This window comes from Nanorana parkeri, unplaced genomic scaffold (assembly GCF_000935625.1).
Source record: "Nanorana parkeri isolate BGI_ZX_2015 unplaced genomic scaffold, ASM93562v1 scaffold8, whole genome shotgun sequence".
NCBI lineage: Eukaryota > Metazoa > Chordata > Amphibia > Anura > Dicroglossidae > Nanorana > Nanorana parkeri.
Window position 1 is genome coordinate 2,472,152 of NW_017306276.1, and position 27,903 is coordinate 2,500,054.

At 41.6% G+C, this 27,903-nt stretch overlaps 1 protein-coding gene across 1 annotated transcript in view; it reads right to left on the bottom strand.

Annotated features, from left to right (window-relative positions):
• Positions 1–7,544: 7,544 nt before the first annotated feature.
• Positions 7,545–27,903, bottom strand: part of KL (klotho) — a 42,389-nt gene continuing 22,030 nt past the window's right edge. Inside the window, exons 2-5 of the mRNA XM_018554017.1 lie at positions 18,627–19,143; positions 17,499–17,767; positions 10,496–11,606; positions 7,545–7,955 (exon numbers count right to left, since the gene is read on the bottom strand). Coding sequence (XP_018409519.1) covers positions 7,618–7,955; positions 10,496–11,606; positions 17,499–17,767; positions 18,627–19,143 — 2,235 coding nt within the window. The 3' untranslated portion in view covers positions 7,545–7,617. The remainder of the gene's footprint in view (positions 7,956–10,495; positions 11,607–17,498; positions 17,768–18,626; positions 19,144–27,903) is intronic.

Sequence of the window (27,903 nt, forward strand, 5' to 3'; positions counted from 1 at the left end):
ATCTGTTAGGGGGGGTTTTTGGATCTTGATGCCTGCAGGATACGGCTACGCGTTTCGAGGAGGTTTCCTCTTTATCAAGCCACAGAGTGGTGCTAACCGCGGGAAGCTGGTTCTCCACTTTAAAACTGACAGGGGGGAGGAGTAAACGATCAGTTCATCATGTCATAGGCTACTGCTAAAACGGTGGGAGGGGCTTGTGTTTTGGATTGATCGAGGAGGATGGACTCTCGTCACAAGTCTCTATCAGATTTCTAAGACATGTATCCTCGTCATTTTGTCAGCATCGCATGTTTGGAGGAAAGATGTGTGTCGGGGTAGTATGGCCCATCTAGAAAGCTGGCATATTTCTCACTCACTCAGAGGGCTCAAAGGGAAGTTTAAGTGCATTCTTGGAGATGTTAGTGTTGCTACAATGTAAAAATCTTTAATATTGACAAAGGATAAAAATAATAATAATTAAATAAAAGCATTCTGGACAATTACATCACCCTGGGGATATAACAAGTTTAATAGAAAATTAAATTCATCCGATTTTATAAAAATTTTTAAAATAGTTTAAAAGGTCAGTGTAAGTGTAACTCTCGGACCTGCGCTGGCCGTACTCGCATTTTGCATCTCAGATGCCTGCAACGTTATTGCTGATCATGACAACATGCTTTGATGAAACATGAAGCGTTGAGAGGGGGGAAAAGAAGGGGAGGGAAACTTTGGGAAAGGAAGGGGGCAAGGAGCCGGATTGTTGGTATGATAGTGCTGATAGCCTATAATCAAATAGGCCTATCTATAAAATAGTGTGGATTTCAAGTTCTTCATTTAGACCCACAGGGGTAAGGGTGTTTAATTTGTATATCCAAAAAGTTTCCCCGCTACATAAGCGACGGAATCTTTCAGATGGCGGTATTTTTGTGGACATATGCTCGATTCCAAACCCCGTCAGATCCTTAATTCTTTTGTGATGTTTATTTGTAAAGTGTCTTGGGACACTATGTTCGAGGTCGCCCTTCTCTATGAGTCGTCTATGATCTCCTATTCTGGCCCGCAGGGGACGTATAGTCCGGCCTACATATATCAGGCCACAGGGACAGGTAAGCCCGTATACCACGTGATCATGAGAGCACGTGATAAACTGTTGTGTTTTGTATGATTTTTTAAGATGGTCAAAGAAGCTGTCCTGTCCATATGTTATAAACTGACAGGTAAGGCATCTAGATTTCTTACACGGGAAGGTGCCCCCACTTCTAAGTTAAGTATCTGCCTTCATTTTTAACCACATGAGCAGCTTCAGTGTCCTGATAAGAAAAGCTGCAAAAGTTTCCTTAACAAAAATTTCATTTTTTTAAAGTTTTGGATAGCACAGGAGAGGTGTAAATCTTCTGTTGGCTGCTGGTGTGAATGGACACTTAGACAGTTATAATGCGAACAAACATCCCTATTGGAAGATTTCCCCACTATTCCTGTTCTGGTGGTGGCTCAAAATTTTGGATTTAGCTCATTTTTATTCCTGGTGACAATAGTGATTAGGACAATTAGAGAAAATGACTCTCCCTATCGGGGATAATTACAGACAGCATTAAAAATTGTAGATTGACTTCTTCTTGCATGATGCAACCATGCTGAGTGAATTCTTATTTATATCCTCTCTCTGACACTGTCTGCCACTGCTAGCTGTCATACCAAGCTGACAACTCCTGTCCCCACTAATGGTTGTGAACCAATCAGCACAGTTCCTGGTCATGTGGTCATTATTTCAGCTATGACATAGTAATCAAATGCAAGCTGGAGGCTTCATTCACAAAATCTGCCCCTTCAGCCTGCAGATGCCACTGCATCCTGAAGATGTCAGTATTCCTCAGATTATTACTGTATTTGGCAGATACAATTACAGTAAATAATATAATGATTATTCACTAAAAATGTATTTGTTTTTTAACATTTGTCAACCTATAATACAAGCAGCAAGGTTTTTAAATAAAAGCCTTATGTGTCTGTAAAAAGATTATATATAGTCGAGTTAAGGCATACTGATGTTGTAAATGTATCCTTGGCATCTAGGCATTAATGACCTCTGGGCCCAAAGGTTTAAGGATCACAAAACGTTCTTAAGCACAAAATAAAAAAAAAGTATTAATACACAGCATTCATAAACCTTTATTTTACTTCTAGTATCTGATACATATAAATACAATCTCACACTTTTAAAAATCTCATAAATATACATTTATATATTTTATAATCTATGCAATATTTTGTGCACATAAATCTAACAAACAATCTAACAAACAATCTGGAATAAACATTTTGTGCAGTAGCATTTAGAAACTCGTAAAAAGTAAATACAATAATAAACAATCAAATAATAATGGCCAGTCAGCCTTTGTATTGTCAGCTGCCTCTCCTCTTCTGCGGAGACAGAAGCTCAGGACAGAACAAATGCAATGGATATGAATATTGGCCATGTGGAAGCCTTTGGGCTTTTTGCCATGATAGAGGCACTGGCCATGGGAAGACAGAGCAGCCAGCTCTATGAATAAATACTGTATATTTCCTATTGTCCATACATTCTACTGTGTGTCCGTTGTGTAATAAGTGTTCCATTTTGTAAATTACAAAACCAGGATTGTGGTTCAAAGCTGATTGAGAACAAAATAGACAAGTATATGGAGAGCATTTCAGTATCATAATGTAGATCTTTGTCAGTTACTAGACAAGCAAGCCCACTGATGATACTGCTTTGGGAATGTTGTAAGGTGGTTGCCAAAGTATAAGAAATTGTCTACAAAAAAAGAGCAGAGATAATATGCAGTGTATGAGACCCCGTTCACACCAGGACGGATCCACCAACATGAATGATCCCACACATTGCTATGGGGACCGTTCATGCGACCGCACGGCTCCGCGCAATCCAAACCGCCTCCTGCCCGAATTGCTCACTGACCCTTTTTTGCAGCGCTGATCAGCTCGGTTTCCATACTGCTTTCAATGGAACCACACCGTTCAGCACGGTTTGGGGCGTTTTTAAAACACGCAATTAAAAACACACAAAACCACCCTTTTAAAATCTGTGTGGAAAATGCGCTGATCCGCAACCGCCCTGGTGTGAACAGAGCCTAAAGCAGGCAAAAGTAACAAACTTACTAAAACAGACTTACTAAAACAGGCACTGTGCCCAGAAGGTCATATAGGGGGTTATTCACTCAGCAGCCGAGTGAATAACTGCGCCAAAGTGAAGGGGGGCTGAACGCCGTTCGGCTATTCACTTCAGCCCTGATTTCAACCGTACATCGGATGGCTTCGGTTCAGCCCCACATGCTCAGCATGTTCAGCTAGGCCGAAGTGAAGAACACGTTCGACTCAGCCGATCCAACATCTCTATCGGCTGAGCCGAACACCCGGCAGTCCACTTGCTGTTGTTCACCCCTATTCTCATAGGGGCCGAACGGCAGTGAGCGAGTAGCCAAATGTTGCCGAGCAGCATTCGGCTCGGTTATTCTGCTCGCTACCTCCAAGGTAGCGAGCAGAATAAAAGAAATGTAAACAAAAGAAAAAAAAACAGTGTGGGGTCCCCCTCCCAAACCATACCAAACCCTTTAGGTCTGGTAGAAAAAATAGGAGGGACACCAAGTTAAAAAGTTAAAAAAAAAATGTGTGGAGTTTCTGGCTGAATCGAAAGGCTCCGGCGGCCAAAGTGAGCCGAAGGATTAACAAAAGCTACGGCTATATCCTTCGAATAACCCTCATCGTTTCTCTAGTTGAAAAGGAAGAAATAACATCTTTCTAAAAAAAATACTATTACATAAAGGAGATGTGATAGTAATAGTTTAGTGGTGGGTTTAGTGGGACATAGAGTTAAGCCATTACTGAAAATCTTGCAGTGAAGTTGTTTTCCGGTGTGGTTATCTTGCATCCCCGTGTTTATGGGGACTATAAACTGTTTTTTTTTTTAATGTGATCCAGGTAATTTTCTAGAAAGAGTCCCCTGCACAAGTGAAAGGACTTACAGCAACTGTTGCTATTAAGAACCTTTTTATTTGGAATTATGAATTTTTGCCTGCAGGGTTTTGTAACCTAGAAATGTGTTTGCCTTCAAGTTAATAATAATAATAATCATCATTTTAGGACAGTTAGCCCAATGCCACCTTTGTCAGGCAAAAAATAATCCTTGTATTGCAATCACCTTGCAGCATGTGATGGGGTCGAATGGCTCTTATATGCGGAATGGATATCTCAGCTGAGGTTGCATCCTTAGCAAGCTGAAAGCATAATACATTTGATTTCCTTTTGGCAGTTGAAGCCTGTGTACATGAGGCTTGAAGTGTAAATGCACCTTTGGTAACTGTACACCTATGGAAATGCAAAAGCAGCTTGAAGCAGGTCAAAAGCACCAGCAATGAATGCTGAATGATCTCAGAAACATCTCAAACTGATGTCAAAATCACACTGCATTTGCCCATCAAAGACCATCAACACAGGCCCTTATAATGTAGCTTCTCCTGCTCCAAACCACCAGTCATGTGCTCACCTGTCACAATCCAGAGAGTTATTGCCAATGAGGCTGCACTCCTGCTTTTCAAAAATTTCCCACCCAGGCTAGGGTTGCCACCTGTCCAGGATTCACCCGAACAGTCCAGGTTTTGAATGCTGTGTCCGGGTTTCATGGCAGCAGAAACCCGGACACAAGGGGTCAGGCAGACAGGGGCAACCAACATTAAGATAGGGGCTACTGGCCCCTAATGACAATAGTCTCAACTGTGATATTTACATATTAATGGGTGGCGCTATCTACATATGAATAAGCCACGACTCATTCTCCCAAAAAAATGTCCCCTCGTCGCTAGAGTGTTCGGGTTTCGCTTGAAGAAAAGGTGGCGACTCTAAGCCAGGCCCATGCATGTGTTCTGCACCCTCATATACCTGTATTTGTTTAGAAAGGTCGTATGCCATGCTTTGTCAGGCCCAGTTTAGAAGATTTTAACAAGCAGATGTGTGGCCTTGTCATCGATATATCTCTGTATCAGAAACAGTACAACTATAATAGCTGTAACATCTCCAAAGATGTTGCACATTCAACTAGCTATACATGGATCAATAAAAGAGAGCAAAGAAATGTCGTAGGTGACATTTGGGTTTTGCAAAGAACAAAAATTGCTTCTTTTTCTAAGCAGAAAAGAGAATCTGCATTGCATCACATCCATACAAAAAACTAGGAAGGAGATTGTGGCAAACAGGTATCTTACACAGCAATTTGTCAATAAGAATTCAACCCTTCTACAGATAACAGTTTATATATATTTTTTTAGGAAATATCACCATATGATATGTTAAAATGGTAGGGTTGATTTAGGTTAAAGATTCAGTCCCTCAAGACTAAAGAGTTTTAAGTTGATGCTGGTGTGATAAACCACCTGACAATTACTTGCATCTCTTAGGAACTTTGTCAGTGAAATCTCTGTGGTTGAGTTCCCTTATTCTGGCTTCCAGTCTGCCCATACCTTTATAACTTTGACACTCTTTCTTTATTGTAGAATCTTACCCCTGTCCTAGAAAGCCTGGGGCAAAGGCCCTTTATGGGACAACCATGAACAATTTACACTTAAAAAGGAACTTAAAATAGAACTATGGGGTAACCTTTTTATCCCATAGTTCTCTTAAGGGTCACGGGAAAACATATACTAGCGTTTTCCAGTGACCCAAAACTCAGTATATAGCGAGCTACAGCGAGCTACATACTGAGAGCACCGCAGCCAGGTCGGATCCCGACAATGCTGTCAAAATCCACTCAGCTGCGGGAGTGACAGGTGGCTCTGCCTTTCTAGAGAAAGAGCCAGCTGTGCCCGCCCCCTCACCCGTCCGTTTCTCCACTCAGCGCTGGTGGATCGGAGCGGGGAGGGATCCCTGCGGGGAGCGGTGACTGATAGTCATCACTCACTGCAGTGAGATGATTGGAAAGTGAGCGAGCGACTGTATGCTTTCGCTCACTTCCCGATCTATTGAGCCGACGTGTGACAGTTTCATTGTCACACATAGACTTCAACTATGAGGTTGAGTGAAAATCACTCACCTCATAGTTCTCCTTTAACTCTATGTTAAAAAAAAACCTCAGAGCATAGGCAAAGGTAAAAGAGAACTTGTCACCAGAATTGCATGTGGTCTCCATGTTGCTTGGTCTTTGTATGGGGTCAGCCATATTGGTAGAGGCAGGGCTAGTGACATCGCCAAATCTCACTCCAGATCCCATTTAGACATTACATTGCAGATATACAGTTATGAGGTTGTAGGTACAGGAGTATTTAGGCACATTCACATACCAGGACGTGTGCTGTTATTTTTCAGGAGGAAGTCAAGACAAAAGGCAGATCTTTCTAGGTCCAGCTTGTATACAATAAGCATTACAAATCTTCACTGTTCGAGTTCAGTATTACTTTAAATGTGTACGGCATAACATACAATAATTCTTCTAGTAAGGTACCTTTAACATGATTAGTAGGATTCGTAGTAATTTATACCATCAATATGTGTCAGCTTTAGTTTAGCACATAATCCTTTAAACTAGTAATACTTCTATAATATGTTTACTAAGGCCTGACAAATCAAATATACATAATCAGTTCTACTAAATTACATCCATTGACTGAGATGACTTTTTTGATTTATTTGTTGTCAACATATCATAATCAAATCAACTCTGACATGAACCAGCACAGGAGAACTACAGGGACATTTTGAATTTCTGTATAACTGGAATCTCTGTATAAAAAGATTTCTATAATTTACCTTTCCAGTCATGCGTTCTTCATATTCAGAAGAGTAAATACAACAAGCACAGCAGTCACCAATCAAGGCACATTATGATCATCATTTTAGTAGCAGTTTTCCCCATTGACATCCTATTAATGGGCATCTAATGTCTGTGGGTGGCTGAAATGGGCATATTATAATGCCAATCACCAAAGCCAATGCTGTTTATATGAATACTTTCCATCTAAATATGACAACGGGTTTCTAGCATGAGGATATTCAAGAGCTCTTTATAATTTACCGAATCTCGTTTGTGTAAATTGGTAATTAAATATTGCAAAGATTATTGCAAGAGATGCAAAGTCATCCTGTCTAAAATCAGCCCTAAGACAACAAGGAAAAGTATTTAACTTACATCTTCCATATAATAAATAATACTAGATTCTTTATATTGAGTACCTGAGTGTGGGTTTGATATCAATTATTCTAACTGTGAATCTGAGAAAATATCTAAGAATCCTCTAAAAGGCATATTAGGAAATAGATCTCTACTAAACAAACTTCAAGGATTGGTCCCAAGCTGCGAGTACATTCTTTCACAGTTATATACAGTGGAATTCAGCACTGCATTAAATAAAGGTTTTATCATTTCCAGCTTTATTGATAGGGAACCCTCAATATCACTGTTCCTTCTATCCTTTTTGGCAGCCATACAGCACATGCCCATGAGGATGCACTCATAATGGAAAGAGTAAAGCCTAAGACAGTTGGCCTCACTAGTATCAAAGTTCACAAGTCTTCCCCATGATGCTTCCCCATGATGCTGCCTTCCGCAAAATCCACATTCATCTTTCATCTTCCTAATCGGAGGTATTTCCTTGTTTATTTATATCGCTTTTTGCCCTTTTTTGAATAATAGGTGATCATGAAGACTGAGACTATGAAGATAAAACAAATAAAAGCCACAAAAGCTAATAAATATTTTCTGGTCTGAAAAAAATGACAGTCTGTACATTCAAAAATCTCTTCTAGACAGGGGGCAGGTGTGGCTTCAACAGCTGGAAAGCCATTATTGTCTATGATTTTTCTGTATAAGATTTTGGAATCTTTAGCCTCGTACTTATTTGCTACATATTTGAACAAGCCAAACTGAGGGTCCATCTTGTCTGTGAAAGCATAAGCAAAGTATCCACGGAGATTCACTCCATCTATTAGAGTTGCTGAAAGACAAATAAATAATATATATATGCATTACAATAGGTTCATCTGTACTGTGTACAAATAGTACATTATACTTAGATGTAGGTTCTGTAACTATGCACTGTGACAGTGGAACTTTCAGACATGTGGCTTGATATACGGATAGGAGCAGATTCATGTCCTTATAATGAGACATTACAATCATACAGAATATGATGAGGTATGTAAAAGATCACAAATTCCTAAATTTACATGGACATACAGCATTAGTTAAACAATGTTTTTTTACTCGTCATCACATTAATCAGAACACTTAGATTGTATCTGTTCTAATAACCAGCATTCTGGTTGTAGAATTACCACAAGGAAATAACGAGTAGATCTTGGTAGGACCAATTGTGGTGGCACGTTTTTAAAAGCATAATAAGCAAAATGTGCTATGCAAATGTGCTTCAGGACTTAATTAGTGAAAGGGAAAAAATCCAGGAGGAGGAGAGCCCAGTCACATGATCTACTTGAGTCATTTGCCCAGCCTCTTCTCCAATCATGGAGTGCTCTTTGAAGCTTTATGCACAGAAAACCCTATGGGACAGCACAGGTTTCACACTGCACACTGAATTTCATGTACATAGTTGCCAAATGTCAATTGTAGCAGTCTTGGAATTTTTGACACAGTCCCACACTGTTGCATGCTACACTGAGCAGTAGATTCAAGGGTGCAATGGTGCCTCTCTACTCTCTCTCTCTCTCTCTCTCTCTCTATATATATATATATATATATTGTGGCATTGCGTGGCAATACCACTGTGTTATGTGGCCTCAAAGTGACCCAGGATTCTCAGCCAGAAGGGCTTAGTGGCTCCAGTAAGAAAATATGTGTACCAGGAAAGCACTGCCTTTTCGGTCCTTAGCTTGTTTTCTGGATCTTAGTTGGGATCCTGGAGCCAGGAGATTTCTTAGAGCTCTGGGTGGGAGGAAATCTCCAGTCCTGGGTCCGTGGGTTAGTAGTGACCAGCACCTTATTGTACACCTGTGCACATCCCTCATGAAGAGTGTGCTGGGATGTGTTCAGGGCCCCACCTGTGAGTCAGGAGAACTCCACCCAGGAGTCAGAGTGGAGGCCAGTGCAGCAGGGTGCTGCGGGTTCGTGATACCTATTGTGCGGGTTTGTGATACCTATTGTGCGGGTTAGCACGTTACTGGGGTTATCTGGTGGTGACAGACAGTGGCCCTGAGGATTGAGGCCAGGAGCAGTAAGAGAGAACTGTTACAGGACTGGGACACTGTGAGTGTGTGGGACACCTCGAGGATTGGTGAGCCCATATATGTTATATGCTAGAGACAAGCTATTTATGTTGGACTCCCTTTACAGTCTGCCTTTTGAAAAAGAAATAAAGACTTTTTGTTAATGGAAAAGCTGTGCGAGTGATCTGTGAGCTCCCCAACATCACAATATATATATATATAATTTATTTATATCAGGTTGCCTTTGCTGACTGGCAGTTGTTGAAAAACAGCTCCACTATAAGGTCTATAGCCACAGCTGCCGACCTCTTCTGCTACCCTTGCAGATGCCTGTCAGACCACACCACTTGAGATCTGACAGGCAGCTGCAGGGGGAGCATAAGGGGTCGGTCAGCCGTGGCCATAGGACCGTTTAGTACAGACATTCTCTACATGTCCTATTCCACACCGTCTCATTCTGCACATTGTGCTGTACATTTTCTATTCCACACTGCCTCACTCTGTATGCTAGGCTGTACATATCTCGTCCTACACAATCTAATTCTGTAATCCATGGAACATTATACAAGTGCAGGGTAATGGTAGGAAGTAAGTTCCAGAAAATCAAATTCTCCTTGAACCCAGTGCTAAGGCCATGGAGGACAGTGAAAGCTCAAAGCGTGGTTGAGACCACAAGTCTGAGGTATGTAATAGAAGGCTAAAGACAAAGGGCCTTAAGTATTAATGTGTCCTTACCAGACCTGGAGTTCTCCCCAGTTACAAATCAGTATCAGACAGTCCCTGAAAGTTTAAATCTGATAGGTAACCATGAGGAAATACCTTACATTCTTAGTAAGAATATATTGATATCGGTTAAAGTGTGTGATGAAACCTATGAAACAAGAAGTGGTCTTGAGCAGTTTGGATCAGATTGTTTTTTATTAAAAAAAAAATTGCTTCTACTGCATTTGTGCAATTCTGTATTGAACTAACAAAAGTTCAATACAGTTCCCTTACAGTAGTGACATGAAGAATATAGGGCCTGCCATTACTAAACTTACTCAGCATACTAGCTGCCTAGCTGTTGTGCTGACCATTTGTACGTCACTGACTAGGACAAGCATGCAGACCAGGAAAGTTAGACCATATTATCTGCAATCTGCTCATGGGAGCCAGGTAGTTGTAATTTTCAGGAACTGTGTGGACTAACTTGTGTTGGAAACAGTTTCCCTACTTATGTGCAAACATGCTACTCAGAGTTGCAAATTTACTTGGAGACTTTTACAATCACTTTGGAGACAGCAAAAAATACAGAAAATTAATGTTTTGGCTTTACCTTTTAAGGCCTCATTAATATAGTGCTGCATGTAGTAGACCCGTAATTTATCTTCTAAGTGGCCATCATCAATCCCATTTGCTAGGATATATATTGGGATATCTCCATATTTGGATTTTACCCAGTTTAAGATTTTTCTCAGTCCCCATGGAACAACAGCGTTATTGTGTGCTGACTGCAGAAAGGTTCGATCCATAATAAATTGCACCTCCAGGCCATGGTCATATCTGGCTAGGTCCTCCACCTCCCAATGCACAAGCTCTGTTGTATAATGAGTCAAAGCAAAGAAGTCAAATGTCCCTCGGATCATACGCTTCTCTTCTTTTGTAAAAGTGGGCAAGTGAAAGTCAAAGACATTATGATTGTTCCTTCGGCTGTACCATTCGCGCATTATTTTAGGATAGTCCCCATTGTTAAATATTGGCTCTGCTAGCCGACCAATCTCAAACTCTAAAAACCTCTCACTGGTGTTGTTGTCATTCTTAGAAAATGGAGAAGCTGGTTCCACCCAGTCGGCGTGAAGAGCCAGGGAGATTATCCCTTTCTGTGATTTTCTGAATTCTCGATCGTACAAATGCCAAACTGCCGCATGGGCCTTCAAAAGGTTGTGCCCAGCTTTTGAGGTGAGATTTCTCACCGGGGGCTCATGCATGGTTATCCACATGCTTACAAACTTGCCAAGTTCTCTAAAACATAGCCTAGCATACTCTAGGAATGCCTGGACAGTGGTAAAGTTCTCCCACCCTCCCATTTTATAGAGAGCAAAAGGAATTCCTTGGTGTTCAGCCATAGACTGCCATAAAGCAACTACTGGTGTAATATTGACACGGACAAGTTCACTGAGGAAACAACGGTAGTAGTGTATAATTGTGTGGTTAATTTGAGAAATGTTCTCTTTGGAAATTACAGAGGTCCATTCCAGGGCGAAATAGAAGTGGGAGATGTGCATGGAACGTAGCATGGATATCTGAAGCCTAATAGATGCAAAGTCAGCACAATGGATTTTTCTTTTAGGAAGTTTGACGCCATCCACTTTCGTGAGACCTTTCGTCCTATACATGTCCCATATATAGACACTTGGGTCATTGAATTGAGATGGCATTGTGTCAATCTGGCAGTGGAAAGAAAAAAAAGCATTGTTAAAATTTAGTGAACCGTCACTACAAAATCCTACAGTATAGCCTACAGTTGCTCACGACAAACATTTCAATCTGATTGTTCAACCTCCTTCTACCAGCAACTAATTAGTGCAAGAGCCTGCCTGACTGAATACAAATTGATACTTCAGGTAGGACCTCATATTACATTTTGGTACATTTAAAGTTGATTGTGGAAAGAATGTATGGTCGGATTGAAAAGTATATGGTGAACCTAAGATGGTGTACACACAATGAAACAGAGATCTTTCACTTTCTGATGCCTCATTGCTATTGTTGGAAGATGAATGTCTGCACTGCATGCAAATAGCTGAATGCGTTATTATTATTATTATTAATATACAGGATTTATATATTGCCAACAGTTTGCCCAGCGCTTTACAATATAAGGAAGAGATTGCAATTACAATACAATTCAAGACAAGATGGTAAGGAGGGCCCTGCCCCTGAGGGCTTACAATCTAGAAGGGAGGGGCAAGTGATACATGAGGAGATAGCTGTGTGGGGATAAATTGTTTTAGAAAGTGATATTTCAGTGGTTAGGTTGAGGTCGGATAAGCTTCCCTGATGAGATGAGTCTTAAGGGATCGCCTAAAGGTAGTCAGAGTGGGAGATAGACGGACAGGTTGGGGTAAAGAGTTCCACAGAATGGAGGAGACTCTAGAGAGCAGGAGGTCTTGGGAGGAGCGTAGGGGACGGTTAGGGTGATACTTTGAGACAAGGTTTTGAGAAATAGGGGCGTTGTGAATGGCTTTGTAAGTGGTTGTTAATATTTAGAATTTTATCCTTTGGGCGATTGGAAGCCAGTGTAGTGATTGACCGAGGGGGGGTTGCAGACACTGACGGTTGGTTAGGTGGATAAGTCTGGCAGCAGCATTCATGATAGACTGAAGGGGAGATAGCCTGTGTAGAGGAAGGCCAATGAGGAGGGAGTTACAATAGTCAAGACGAGAGATAACAAGGGAGTGAATGAGTTGTTTTGCGGTTTCTTTGGTGAGGAAGGGGCGGATTTTGGAGATGTTACAAAGGTGAAGGCGGCAAGATTTGGATAGTGATTGGATGTGGGGAAGAAAGGTGAGGTCCGAGTCAAGGATGACAATCAGCAGCCTGGCATGGGGGGAGGGTTGGATGGTTGTGTTATCAACCATGATCGAAAAGTTGGGGGAGGGTGCGCGGCGGGGAGGAAATACCATGAGCTCAGTTTTTGAAAGATTGAGGTTTAAGAAATGTTGTGACATCCAGACTGATATGTCAGTTAGTAGGTTAGTGATACGTAAGGAGACTGAGGGGGTGAGTTGTGGAGTAGAAAGATATATTTGAGTGTCATCGGCATAGAGATGGTATTGGAAGCCATGTGAGGTGATCAACTGACCAAGAGAGGAGGTGTAGATAGAGAAGAGAAGGGGTCCAAGGACAGAGCCTTGGGGAGCCCCGACAGACAGGGGAAGAGGAGAGGAAGATGTAGATTTGTAGGTTACACTAAAAGAGCGCTTAGATAGGTAGGAGGAGAACCATGAGAGAGCAGAGTCTTGTATGCCAAGCGAGTGGAGTTTTTTGAGGAGCAATGGGTGGTCAACTGTGTCAAAAGCAGCAGAAAGGTCTAATAGCAAGAGTATGGAGTAGTGGCTGTTGTTTTTAGCTGTTTTAAGGAGTTTGGAGGTGAAGGGGAGTAAGGAGATAGGTCTGAGATTGTTGAGGTTGGTGGGGTCCAGTGAAGGTTTTTTGGGTATTGGGGTGACCAGTGCATGTTTTAGAGGGGAGGGAAAGATGCCTGAGGAGAGGGAAAGATTAAGAGGGTTGGAAAGGGAAAGGGAGAGGGTTGGAAAACATTACCAAAATTGTTCATTTTTTCCTGCTAAAGATAGGCTAACCTGGTACTAGGCTGTACTCGTGGGTAGTATGCTTGCTTAAAATGCACAGAATGTTGTGAGATAGCACAAAATGCACTGAATATTGGATCTTGTGGTAGTAAGATCGTTTGGTTCCAAGCAATGTTGCCTAATTAAGAGTACCCTCTTTAGATTACATTACAATTAATTGTTTATAATAGCAGATAAGCTCTAGACACTAGGACATCAATTAGATAATTTGGTAAATCACTGAGCAGACACAGTTTGCTGCAGTGTTGAGTAAGCAGAGATAGGCTGAAGCCTATAGAGCACCGGTGGTCAACTTACTTGACATAGCGGCCCTCAAGTACAGCCCCTGACATCACTGAAGAACCACTCATAATATTAGGTGAATGTAATGCTAAAAAAAGCTGTCAAAGATTGTAGACAGGCAACAGGAGATGGTCAGAGGCTACTGCATGCTACAGGTGATGGTAAGAGACTACAAACATGCCATAGGAGTTGTTTAAGATTGGAAACAGTCATAGAGGGGAGACACATTACATGCTCAGCTAGTGATCACTGCTAGTAAAGAATGTCCCAAGAGGCACAAACCTCCTAGACAAAGGGGCACATGAGTGGGTGGGTGTCAGGATTCAGATCTGAACCCAGGGTTTTTGCTGTGTCTGGCACTGACTCTTCCTGCTTAGCCACCTGGAACTCTGGATAGCTCCTTGCCTGAACTCTTGTGCAATCTTGTGCAGTTTTCTGCTGAACTCCTTGTTCCTCCCTTGAACTTCCTATTTAAGCCATGCCTCTGCATTTTCTGTTTGCCAGATCATTGTACTCCTGCCAATATCTTGCTTCCGGTTGTTACTGTTTAACTGCATTTCTATACCTCTACCTGTGTACCGAACCTTGGCTGCTGATTCACTGACTATGCTTATTGCTTACAATTTGAACCTTGATACCCCTGGCTACTGACTTTGGCTTGATCACTTACAATGCTTCTGCCTGCTCCTATACTGCTACCACCTGATTGTGTACTGAACCTGGTGTATACTATGAACTTGCCTGCTGTTTCAGCTACTGGACTCTGTACCTGATCCCAGATCGTGACAATGGGCTGATAGAGAAGGAAATGATTGTTCCACCTCCCTTCCGTATTTTTGCTTTACAGATTAAAACATGCTTTGGATTTTTGGATATGGGGGGGGGGTAATTTTTTGAAATTTGGGGAGGAGTCTCTTGTCACAGCACTGGCGAGTTCTGACGGTGCCAAAAAGGAACAAGAGTATTTGGTAAGATTTTATTTGCGATTGGTTGTTATATGCAACCATCACATAAACTATTATTGAGTATCATGGGAGTTGAAGGAGGGGGGACTCCTATTGTATGGCAAAGTTTTTGAAATGTATCATTGTGGTGTGTACCCACTTAGCTGGTGTATAATGGCTGGTGGCTGGTAAGAGTAACCAATGAATCGTAGTTGTGATGGTAATTGCCATGTCAAGGGCCCGCTTCATTGACATCACAATTGCTTGATGTTTTCGGTAATTTAGAATGTTGTTGTTGTTATTATGATAACCTTAAAAATGTTAACTCAATTTTATGTTTTAATGCTCTGGCTAAGAAATATTCTAAAGAAAAATCTGTGTTTTTTTGTGTTTATTTATGGAGTAGTGCTGGGGCGTGGTTCTAAGGGAGCAGTCAATCTTGGTAATCATCTGCTTTGATATTTAGCCCTTCCCAAGTTGAGCCTATTTACAAATCATTGCTTTCACATTTTTGCTCCCTACAGTCCACTTAAAAATTACTTGTACCACATGTTTTATCTTTCTAAGCAAGTTTCACCCAGATCACTTGTACTAGCCTGCTGTTGTGCCCCCCTCCCCTCACCCTGGTTTTCAGGTACTCGCAATTCTGGGAAGCCCGGGACCACAGCAAACAGTGTCAGGATGGAGAGCAGGAGCAGACCATGGAACGTCTATTCCTCTATCTGCTCTGTGATCACTGAAGCCTGAAGTCACCTGAAGTGCCAGGTAAACATAAAGATCAAGCACCTCTCACCTTCAAATGCTGTCACATAGGGGCTTGTTAGCTCCTTTGTGATAGCAAAAGTTAAGAGAAAAAAAATAGAAAAGGTGATAAAGTAAAAAACAATAAAATAGAAATATAACCCTGCCGCACTGGCCATCTGATTCTAATGAACACTTGCGCGTAAGGCATGCACGCTTATGTAATCAGGGGGGGGGGGACGACGTAGGGACGTAGTAGTGCAGTTCCGTGGTCAGGCCACTGCATTACAACGCACAGACGTCACACCACGATCCCTCACGTGTGATGTTACCAAGGCAGACGGCCCCAACACCGTGACCAGAGCAGCTCCTGACACACACATGCGGTGCCATACAGAACCTTGATTCCGAGGCACAACCACATTAGAGAAACACTAGAAACATGCCTATGGTCCCAGCAGATACAGAGAGTGACGTCTCCGCACACCGCAGCTACTAGGAGGGGGACAGAGTGACCACCACAGAGGTGAGCGACGCTTCTGTGCGCCATGACAATATGCTAATAGTCACATGCTGATGCACTTGTTACCTCACCAGAATATGCCTACATATAAACCTCAGGTTCTGTTCATCAGGATATAATTTTCAGTTCTGATAAATTAGGAAGGGTTTTTTTCAATTAGATCACTGCCTTCCAGGTCATGTGTTTCATTCCAGATCAAAGAGGTTCTGATTTTAATTTCTGCAGCTTTGTGTGACTGAAGCTTTGGACTAAGTTGTGCAGTAAGGGGTGAGTCACTGCTGATGAGTCATTTACTTTTTTCTGTAAATGTCTGCTTGAGCTATTGAATCCTATAAACATCAGGCTTTACAACAATGAGAGGGCCTGGAAAATGTGGAGGGGGGCCTAAATCTCCACCTGCTGTCTCAAAAGAAAAATGCAAAAATTATTTATTAAAATATTCACCTTACTAAAATATATATTTTTTTATTCCTAACCATTAAAAAAGAATGAAATTAGGTCTAAAACCACTATATATTCCCAGTATACAGAAGCAGAGCCGGTATCTCTGTTAAACTAGCAGACTTGGTGGCACAAAGATCAAATGTGACAATTTCCAATCTGCACACTTCCAGGTGTGTCGACACTATGCTCCCTTCACATTGTGGTTCCTACAGTATACAGTATATAATTCAGTATTCCACACATCTGGAAATGTACTGGCTGGAGTACTGCAGCACGGTGAAGTTTTAGGACATGGACATCTTCTTCTATTACAGGGTGGCTTTCGTTTCAGTTGGACAGCTTTATGACATGGTCACTTTAATATTACTAAGACTCTAGATGCCAGGAAATAAAAAGGCCATCAAATTAAGTTTGCACGGTTCAGCAGAGTGACAACTGTGTGTTTCAAAATACTGCTACCCACTATACCACCTAATAATCTCCTAAAATTATTATTATCTTATTTCAATAATAATATAAACATTTCATATGTATAAAATTGTATATTGTTGTTGTTTTTTTTGTTTGGAGGCCCTTTCATTGGTGGGGCAGCTGCTGGTTTGAACATGGGCAATCACAGCTTAGAAAATAATTATACAGTTTTTATGGCTGAGTTATTTCCCATAAAACAAAACAAAAAATACAACATATGTAGCCAACTAAAGAGAGTTCCAGGGCGAACAGTGGAAGCATGGCATTGAACTGCGTGAGCACTTTTCTAATGTTTGATCCGTTTGGAAATAGTAAGGTTTATTATTATTAATATCATTATTATTATATAGAAAAGTAGTCTAAGAGGTCAGGCAATTAACAAGGTTGCAACTATCAAGATGTCAGATGACCTCTGACCCCAGGTTTTCTAAAGCGTCATTCACAGACTAATTAAGCTAAGCTTAAAAAAGGGACAAGTAGAAACTGATAACAGACAAGTCTGTGCAATTCTAATAATTAATGTGTAACTGTTTCAGTCGGCTGTAAAAAGATCTGACATACGTGTATTCTGCATGCAGTAACTCCCCATGCAAAATTGCAGGGAAAGGTTCCTTGAATTAGCTGATATTCTTGTTGTGGAGGGAATCCATTTTTCCTAATCAACTGCTGATAAAATAAGGCCGAGGATTTAGGGAGCAGCTTTTTGTTGTGACTTCTAAAATCCACATAAAACAATCCACGGCGAATCAGGTACCCTCTGTGCCACTCAAATCCATCCATCAGAGACCAGGCCGTGTAGCCAATGACATTCACTCCATCTGTCCTAATGGCTAAAAAAGGAAGAGAAAGGAACAAGTATAATTTCATACTTTCAACAAAATAATAATAATAATAATAAATGCTGACCCTTTTACTTTTTAAGTTGCACATTCAGTCTGAAAAAAAGCATTTAAAAATGCACCTACAGCATAAATGGAATTACAAGGTTTGGCTTTAGTTCTCTTTTAAGTGTAAAGGTGCCTCTAGTAATTGCAGCAAAATTAATTTTGCTACAACTACTCTGCTCATCCCTATTGTGAGGAGACTATACTAAAACTGTGCTCAGTTGACTCTGGGACATGAGACGCTTTTTGTTGTTCAGGTTGCACTCTTCTTATAGAGACCTAGAGTTTACCTCTGGCAATGATGTACCAAACTAACATATGCAGCACATGGCTAACAGCAAACAGCACCAAGTATCAGTGCATATATTTCTGTTCATGATCTGTCAGTGCTGCACAGTTCAGGACCCCCTCCAGGACTATCTCTAATAGGTATGTCTTGCAACTTAATCTCACACTGCAATGCCCTATGCCTCAGGAACCTATCATCAATCAGGTCATGACACTGCTGCATAAAACACATGGAAAATAGTGACCATGAGAAAGTTGCATTGGGTGAGTCTGCACTGACACATCATAAGACTAAAGGTTGGTGCTAACAGCATATGTTGTCAGGTATATTCCACTAATGAAAGGGTTTTTGTTTTTTTTTTACTTTTTTCTTTGATACAAAAAAACTGCAATAGGCATCAAATGTGGTTAAAATAAGTTGAATGAAACAAAAGTGACACATTTCCAAAAACTGCAGAAAACCTCTAATAAAATCATCTGTTGGAGAATTGCTTTTTATGGCTTTCTTTAATTTTACCCTTTAAAGTTTCCATGACAAACTTCTTGAGATAATACATAAACTTTGCATCCTCTTGCTTTGTGATTTCGGCGAGGAGCCAGCCATTCTCCACAATAAATATTGGCGGTTTGTTGTATTCCATAGTTATCCAGTATAAGAGCTTGCGAAGGTTAAGAGATTCTGTTTGTCGGAACATCATGTCCACATCCAACAACTGGAAACTTAAGGCCGGTCCAAAAGACAGGGCAAAGAAATCAGCCGTCCCTTTGTTAAACCTCTTCTCCTTCTCTGTGAACTCCGGCAGCAAGGAGGAAAGGTTGCTCTTCATTGACGGAGGATAATCACCATCTAGAAAGATTGGCATTGCGAACCATCCTAACACAAAATCTAGGGACTTGCGACATTCACGAACGTTATCTTCTGACATGTTATCTTTGTCTGGGTCTATCCAATGAGAAGCCAGTGCTATTGATACCAGACCTTTTTGCGTGGAACGGAATTCTTTGTTGTAGAGATGCCACACAGATGCATGAGCCTGTTATAAAAAGAGAGCTGTTTTATTACCAGGTTATCCTATGTGTCAAGTTTATAATTTATTACAATCTATTGGTGGTAAAGCGTAAAGGCAACAACTGGCTATAGACATGATAAAGTGGTTTATCATCGTCATGCACAGCACAGGAAACCTACATTGGTGCAGCTTGGCTTGATGTAAGTATCTGTATTTGATCTCACGAGGGCTGGTGATGCTGAAAATCACTGTATAGTCCACTCTACATACTGTGGTAACCGTGAACTTTCAGGTGCTACTCCAGCATCTTCAAGCATGCTTGTGCACATATGATGAGACGACTTACTTTAACATGGATAACAGGAAACGATAATACTGTTGGCTGGACATGGATACCTGCCACTAGCAAATGCAGCTTTATCCTGTCAGGAGTACTTAAACCCAATTACAGTTAATTATTTTTTTTTAACACACATATTAAAAACTGAATTTGTGGCTAGAAAAGCTTTTAAAACCCCCAAATAATGATATATTTTTCAGAATCAAAAGCCCTGTAGAATAAAAAAATGTTAGTTGCAATTTTTTATGTTGTAGGATATATGTGCAAATGTTTATGTCATTGATATTTTTAAGGGGAAAAAACACTAAAATGAATTCTAGTGTACACATACACAATATAATACAAAATGTTTTGCTGAAAAATTATTTCACCAACTTTCACATGAATATACTTACTAAGAACAGTAAAACAAATGATGTTTACAAAATACTCAATGTATTGCACAGCTGAATATGTAAATCTTGATGTTCGTCTTACAAAAGGAAATTTTAGTAGAGCTCAGTGTAACATTAACTTGATCGATGGTAGTGAGTCCAGCACATATTTTGATTTAGTTTTTACAAGGATTCTGTTCAAAGTGCAGCATGTACAACAAGTCTTTGACGCCTAGCCAAATGTGTTTTTATCTGTTACAAACTGCATGGCGTTGTGTCTGTAACCTTTTGTGATCGTCTAGACGCTGTCAAGGAAAATGTTGAGGCTGAAATCTCCAAGCATGGGAGCTGAGTTTTAAATTTTAAATCACTACCCTGGTATATAGCAATTAATCAAATGAGGGTGGGTATGCCTGGAGTTAGCCTATTCCTCTTTAAATGGGCATACATGTCCTCAACTGTATACTGTTATATATGCTCCAAGATGGAGGCTCTCAAAGATTAGAGTTAGGACCACACTACACAGATGGGCCTTGATGACGTTGTTTTTGTTGCAGGCTAGCTGGTAACTATACTGGTAAATGTTTGTTTTTGTACTGTGCAAAGCCCTTCCATGTGGACCTTACTTTGCAATGCATGTCATACAGTTTATGCTTTGCACAGGTTAATGTGCACACTCCATTACAGCTGTGTATCCACCAATGGACCCTTGTACATACATATTGGTATACTGAAATGGACACAGCTCTTTTTTTTAGAAGACAAATCATTTCCTACAAACCAAACTTAGCTGAACATTTACTGAAGAACTGGTCCAAATATCATTAGACACCAGACACTAATATATTATCTACTGGACAGCTATAGCACTGCAACCATGTTTGCTTGGCAAGTACACTGCCTGGCCAAAAAAAAAGTCACCACTTGGGTTTAGCTAAGCAATCTGGTAAGAGCCTTCTACTGGATAATAGGCCTAGGTTCAGAAACGTTATGCCACAAAAAGAGTGGAAGAGTGGTTCAGGGACCAAATGATACATAATTTTCGCACATGGATTGGCCACCACAGAGTCCAGCCCTTAATCCCACTGAGAATCTTTAGGTGATGAAGAAGACTTTACACAGTGGTCTGACTCTCTCATTATCACTGCAAAAGATCTTGGTGAAAAAAGAATGCAGCTCTTGACGGAAATAAATATTGTGAAATTGCATAAGCTTATTTAAAAAAGGCCACGGCAAATGCATGCCGTAATCAAAGCTAAAGGGGGTCCAACTAAATTTTAGAGTGTGTGATGTTTGTTTTGGCCAGGCAATACATTAAAGGAGAACTATGGGGTTCTATCTTTTTTTTATGAATGCATTCCTTAGGCTAAATAAGTAAATAATGTAATTTACTGTAATTAGCCAAAATGCACAGTAAGGCTGTAAAACCTTATTTAAGGTGGTGGGCGGGGCTAAGCACCGCAATGAGAAGGCATCCCGACGGGATCCTCCCCGCTGATGATTGACAGTGATTCTTGAGAGCTGCTGCACGTCCACGAATATATGGACATGCGCAGCAGCTCTCTCCTTACCTGCACGTCCCCGTGTGCCAGCCGGGCTCCTTCCCCCCCTCTCTCTCTCTCCCTGCTGACACTGACATACTAAAACGATATGGACTTTCCGATTTGTAGTAAATGCTGAAGAGAGAGAGAGAGCTCCTTCCCCTCTGTCATCAGCGATTTACGATGATTTTCATGTATAAAATGTTTACCGGGGATAGTAACATTAGCAGTAACTTTTTACAATTAACTCCATGACAACAACGAGAGGCCACCACTTAAAATTGGTGGAGAAAAATTTTCAGCACAAGGGGCTTCTTATTATTAGATCAGTCAAGGTCTGGAACTCGCTGCCACGTGCTGTGATTTCGTCTGAGAGTGTGCAATCATTCAAGAGGCGATTGGACGATTTTCTCAGGGATTGTAATATACAGGGGTACAAGTACTCTTAAGATTGAGAACACACAGGGACCTAAACATACTACACACCAATAGGACCATACACATACACAAATAGGTTGGACTTGATGGGCATATGTCTTTATTCAACCTCAAATACTATGTAACTATATATAGCAGGGGTGCCTACAGTAGGTCACAAGAGTGGATGAACAGAATTACAATTTTTTTAATAGGTAAGACAGTTCATATATACTGTTAGATAGAATAAAACTGCGCTAGGTATCAAATAGCACTCTAAAAGCATCTGTGCTTAATAGGTGAGTACATCCAAAATAGGAAAAAAGAAAATGGCACTGTGCTTCACAAACTCAAAAAATATTCCTATAATGTGAAGGAAAAAAAAGTATGAATTGTGAAATTGTCGCAAAGTGATAAACAATTTTCTGTAATACACAACACCTATGTTGCACAATGCCTGTGCTGATGATAGTAAGAAAAAACTCTAGGTCCAATGGTCTAGACACTATAAACCATAATAAACATAGAAGAAAAAAAAAAGATGTGCTAGTACATCTCATAGAATGTGTACATATAGAACATCCTATGTTAAATCTCACAAGTGATGTACAACTCCCTCTTAATCTACATATTCATATGTGAAGTCCATTACTTCTTGATGCAATAAAGTCCTTGAAACATGTGAGGATATATCTTCCAACTTTTATAATCCACACCACGCCCGTGAATGCATAAACAATTATTGAATCAGGTCTTATGTTTGGATCACTCTGTGTTTGACTGTTTGTTGCTTATGCAATTTAATTATCTCCTGGGACGTCTCTGTGTCATTACACATATCATCCCTCCCATTCAAGCTATCGGACCAATCCCTGCTGACCCTGTTTCAAGTCCTCATTTGCTTGGCCAAGAGGACCCAAGTGAAGACTAGAGGGTACTTTACAATTGACCAATAGGGAGGTGGTTGTTTGGGCGGAGTGTTCAAACTGCTATGTATAAAAGTGTGTTGTGTGCATCCAATAAAGGAGATTCCTGTTTGAACTTACATACAGCCTGCCTGGTGTTTGTTCTGAGCTATTACAACTGGATTCAAACGGCACATAGCTGTAGTTCGAATACCGGAGCATCGGACGACCGGAAAATCAGACGTTGCGGTCTGATCCAGTAGTAGCAGAGGAGTGCCGGGAGAGTGGAACAGAGCGAGCAGGGGCTCGTTTCACCCTGAAACAGAGCAGAGTTGGATTTGCAGATATGGACAGAGACTAGCAGGGTCATTTAAGGCTTTTGAATCTAATCACATATGTTATTTTAATCAGCAGCAAGAAACACTTATCACCTCTGAAGAATTATCAAGAAGAGATAATGAAGCCATGACTTTGATCTCATTCTGAAGGCAGATTTTTATTAGAAGGTCAAGGCATTAAAACATCAATAAAAAGCAATCTGAACCCATTAGGAACAAATGGCTGATAAAGGAGATATTTGTATGATAGAGTACAATGAATGTAAGAGGTCACGCTACATTCTGAGAATCACACATGTATGCATGTCATACAACACTCATCAGTGACCATTAGGACCAGGCCCGGATTTCCCACAAGGTCACCGAGGCCCGGCCTCGGGGCGGCAGAGCGCAGAGGGGCGGCAGCGGTGACCTTGTGGGGAAGTTGCGGGCGCCGGTGTAGGGTGTCCGGCGGCCGCACACTACGGTCCGCCGCCGTCCAATCACGACGGGGCGGCCTGAGGCTCCGCCCACCGGCTCCATCTGGTTGCCATTCTCAATTGATGGGGAGGGGGGCTTAGTGACATTCCTACTTTGTGTAAATGATGATCATATACATTATGGGGGTTGCTTTACTAAAGGCAAATAGGCTGTTCACTTTGCAGAGGAATTTTCCATTTAGCTTAGTGAATGTTGTTGTGAAAATTCACGTTGCAAAGAATATCCAATCAGATGCAAGGGAAATAAAAAATAGTATTTTATTTTCCACATAATTGGATGATGGAAATCAGTAGAGCTTTACCATATTCACTAAGCTAAGGGAAAATTCCCCTGCAAAATGAACAGTTTATTTGCTTTAGTAAATCAATCCTATCAACCCCATCTCTATAGCTCATGGATTTCTGCAGGAAGATCTGATGCAGGGGCGTATTTACCGCGAGGCAAAGTAGGCGTTTGCCTAGGGCGGCACCTTCCTGGGGGGCGGCCGTAGTCAAACGATGATGCCATTTATTCCTGCATTTATGCATGCTTCTGTAGCCCCATTACCTTCTGTGAGGTGGCTACTAGACATTGTGGCAGCAGGCTGATAAAAATGTCTGGGTCTAGCCAGAATGCAAGAGATGTATATGCCAGGTTCAGGGGTTATACTAAAGACTTGTCCTCTAGGGGGAAGGGCTGGAGGCTTGGAGGTAACAAGCTCAGCTGAAGCTAGCTGGCTTGTTAAGACCTCTACAAAAACTCCCAGCCTCCTAAGGAAGGGGCCCCCACCCTAGAACCAGTCTTTGTGTCTGGCAGACTGGGGGCAGCGGATCACCTGTGTGGTGAAAACCAGCCTGCGTGGCAAGGGTGTTTGAGACAGCCTTTGTGGGAAAGGTTTTGTAGAAAAAGACAACCTGAAGTCAGTGAGATGTAGCAAATGTTATATTGCTGAAGGGAAAAGCAACATTTTGTGTTTAACCTGTTGGAGGAACCCCTGTGAGGGAAAAACTTATGTGACCGTTTAAATAAAAGTGGGCAGGACTCCCTAAAAAAAAGTTGTTTACGAGTGGAAGTATACTTAATGCGCTACCATTTGAAGCTAATCCTCACAACATTTACAGGGTTATTCACAAAGGGTGAAGAGTTTGGAGAGGGCAGGAGAAGTGAACAATCTAGGACAAAATAGCTGATTTGGAAAAGTTCTCCAGTTCAGCTCACTTTCCGGTTCAGCTATGTTGTCCATGATTGTTCACTTCTCCTGCCTTCTCCAAACTCTTCACCCTTTTGTGAATAACCCCCTTAGTGATTGCCAGGGCTGTACTCAGCTTGGCTGGATTAATATGGAGGTTATCTGTTTAATTCCAGGTGTCTGGCATTGTCTGTAACCCCTCTGGGTGGAGTGTGACTCCAGTGTATTGTGGGACAGCCAAAGAGAGGCACTGTAGTGTATGTACGGTATAGCAGCCAATCACCAGTGGTGCATGCTGGGATAGGTGCATATACTGGAGGAATTTGCCATGTGCTCAGACTAGCCAGGACCAGCCATGGATTAAGGCTGGATGCTGTCCAGCCAACCCCCAGGCTAGGCCCGAGGCCTGGGGGTCGGCAGAGGCTGGAGTGAGGGAAGTGTTTGCCTGGGGCCTCCAACACGGAGGAGCTCTGTGTTGCTGCCAAAGGAGGAGAACCAGAACAAGGGATGGCTCTTGAAATTACCTAGAACTCTAAAGGACTTTAGGGACATGGCCAGTGTCTCTCTTGGTGAGGATCTGTACTTATCTCCTGCTGATCTGTTACTCCAATTGCTATTTGCTGTACTCCTAGTGGATCTACACTGAGATTCTAGAAAGGTCTGGTGAGTCTGGAGTCTATGTCTGTTACACCCTGGATGTCTAGGACCCCTATACTATCTCTCCCCAGTATGAAGATGTTAATAAACGTTATTCAGCATTACTGGAGTGGACATCAGTTTGTGGGCAGTAGAAGAGGAAGGTTAATGTTAATGGAGGCGGCTGAAGATCATACCCCTAGACAGACTAGTGATGATGAACCAGGCATAGTCCAGCGGCTCCTTCAGGGTGGGCACTAAACTTCATTTTATGGTGGTCCAAGGCATCCCCTGCAATAGAAATTTCATTTTTTATGAGGCACTCAGTGGCATAACAATCACCATAGCGACCCAGGCAGCCGCTATGTGGCCCCGGGGCACAGGGGGGCCCAGCCAGGACATCCCCCTGATGCCGTGCGGGCCGCCTGGGTCACTATGGCATTTCAGGCTACTGGCTGTCACTGGCAGCTGTGAGGAGAAACACGCAGCCATTCACATGTGCAGCGGCGCGTACCTCCTCACAGCTGCTGAGTCGATGACAACCAGTAGCTTCGGGGGAGGTGGCTGGGCCCGTCGTCGGCAGCGATGGAGGAGGTGGGGCCCAGCGATCGAGGAGGCAGGTCTTAGCGATGGGGAGGCGGGCCCGGCGATCGAGGAAGTGGGGCCCAGTGACGGAGGAGGCGGGGCCCGCAAGCAATCGTGGAGGAGAAGGAGTCGGACAGAGGAGCTTGACCGCCCACCTGAGACCCTGCAGAGCTCACCATAGAGCGTCTATGGTGGGGTCTGCAGGGTCACCCTCAGGTGGGCTGTTTGGGTTATCAGGTGGACTTATCTAGAAATTACAGGGCCCCATACAAGATTTTGCTACGCCCCTGGAGGCACTGCTTAAAAATTAACTTCTTGTAAAGGGAAGCAGACACTGAAACGTTTCTCATTAGAACACTGAAAGTGCACCAGGTGGTTATAATGAACCAGACCCTCCCATTCAGAAATCAGTTTGAAAAGGACGTAGGTCTTGACCAGAATGGCTGCAGATTTCACCGCCCTGTGAAAAATGATCTGTGGTGGATCGCTTTCCAGAGTGTGTTCAGCATGGCTTTTCAGCAGTGGCTGCCCAGCATTCAGGAGGTGATACTACCGCCTCCCGAATGCAGGGAGTTTATTTTAATGCCAATGGGATTTTCTATTGAAATACCGTTCCCATTTATTTCCCATTCATTTCAATTGTTTGACAAGTGCTGTATATTTTTTGCTGCGATGCACTGTGGCAGTAAATACAGCATTGTGGGGCCGCAGTGATACCATTGCAGTGGGTGGATGGGGGTGGTAAAAATGCACATCAACCGCACAGTTTTATTGCCCCTTCCCTAGCTATGGGACAAAGGCCATAGAGAAACATACAGCTATTTCTTCAGAACAGAAACAGAAATCTGCAAATAAGTTTGTTAAAATCATTTTATTGTACACAGATCACCCAGAGGGCATTGACTTTTTTTTTCTCAACTAAAATGAAAATACTTTTCTAAGCAAATGTATTGTGATTTTTAAACAGATATTTTTAGGTATGCTATGTGAATGGGGTTTCTCAAATTTGACTACAATTGTGATAATACTCATTAACCATTCTCTCCTCCAAAATAGAAAAAAAATAGCGTTTAATAAACGTTAAAGAAAAACTCCAGGTAAAAACAATCTTTGCAATGGCGCTCCCCTGCGCTTCAAGGGTTAAGTGCTTGTTTTCATCTAGGAGCAAAAATAACAAAGTTATACTCACCTAAACCTTGGAACCGGCTGGCTGCTACCCTGGTCCGATGGAATGTCCCTCGGCGTCCTCACATCCTCTACACTGTATTAGACGCGATGACTCGAAGGGCCTTAGACCGCTGGAGCAGAGGAGGAGAGAGGCAGGAAGGACCGGTCCAAGAGCAAGCTGGCTCCGAGGTTCAGGTGTGTATAAATCTATTGCTAATATGTTGCACTAGGTCCTAATTACCAATCACATTATGAATTATGTAACAACATGAATTCTCCTCCAACGAGTGTGGTTGTGAATAAATAAATAAATGAATATATTTGAATTTGATTGAAAATGTTATATATTCTATAAAAAAAATATAAATAATCTTGTATATAAAGATTGTATAAATAAATATAAATAAATAGTATAAAAGGTGGATTGTGTCTTAAATCATAAGTATTGTGCAAAATTTCAAAATTATATTATGTTTGATATATAGAAGAGGACTGCTCGGACATACCCACCAGGGTACTCAGGTTATCTATGCTTATGAGTGACCCTGTTCTAGCCCATTTTCAAATAATTGCACTTTAGTATTGACGTTTATAGATGTTTATAAGGCTGAACTACGATCACGAATATCAAACATAATATAATTTTGAAATTTTGCACAATAGTAATGATTTAAGACACAATCCACCTTTTATACTATTTATTTCATTTATTCACAACCACACTCGTTGGAGGAGAATTAATGTTGTTACATAATTCATAATGTGAATCGTAATTAGGACCTAGCGCAACATATTAGCAATAGATTTACACGGGTTATCACCATACATTGTTG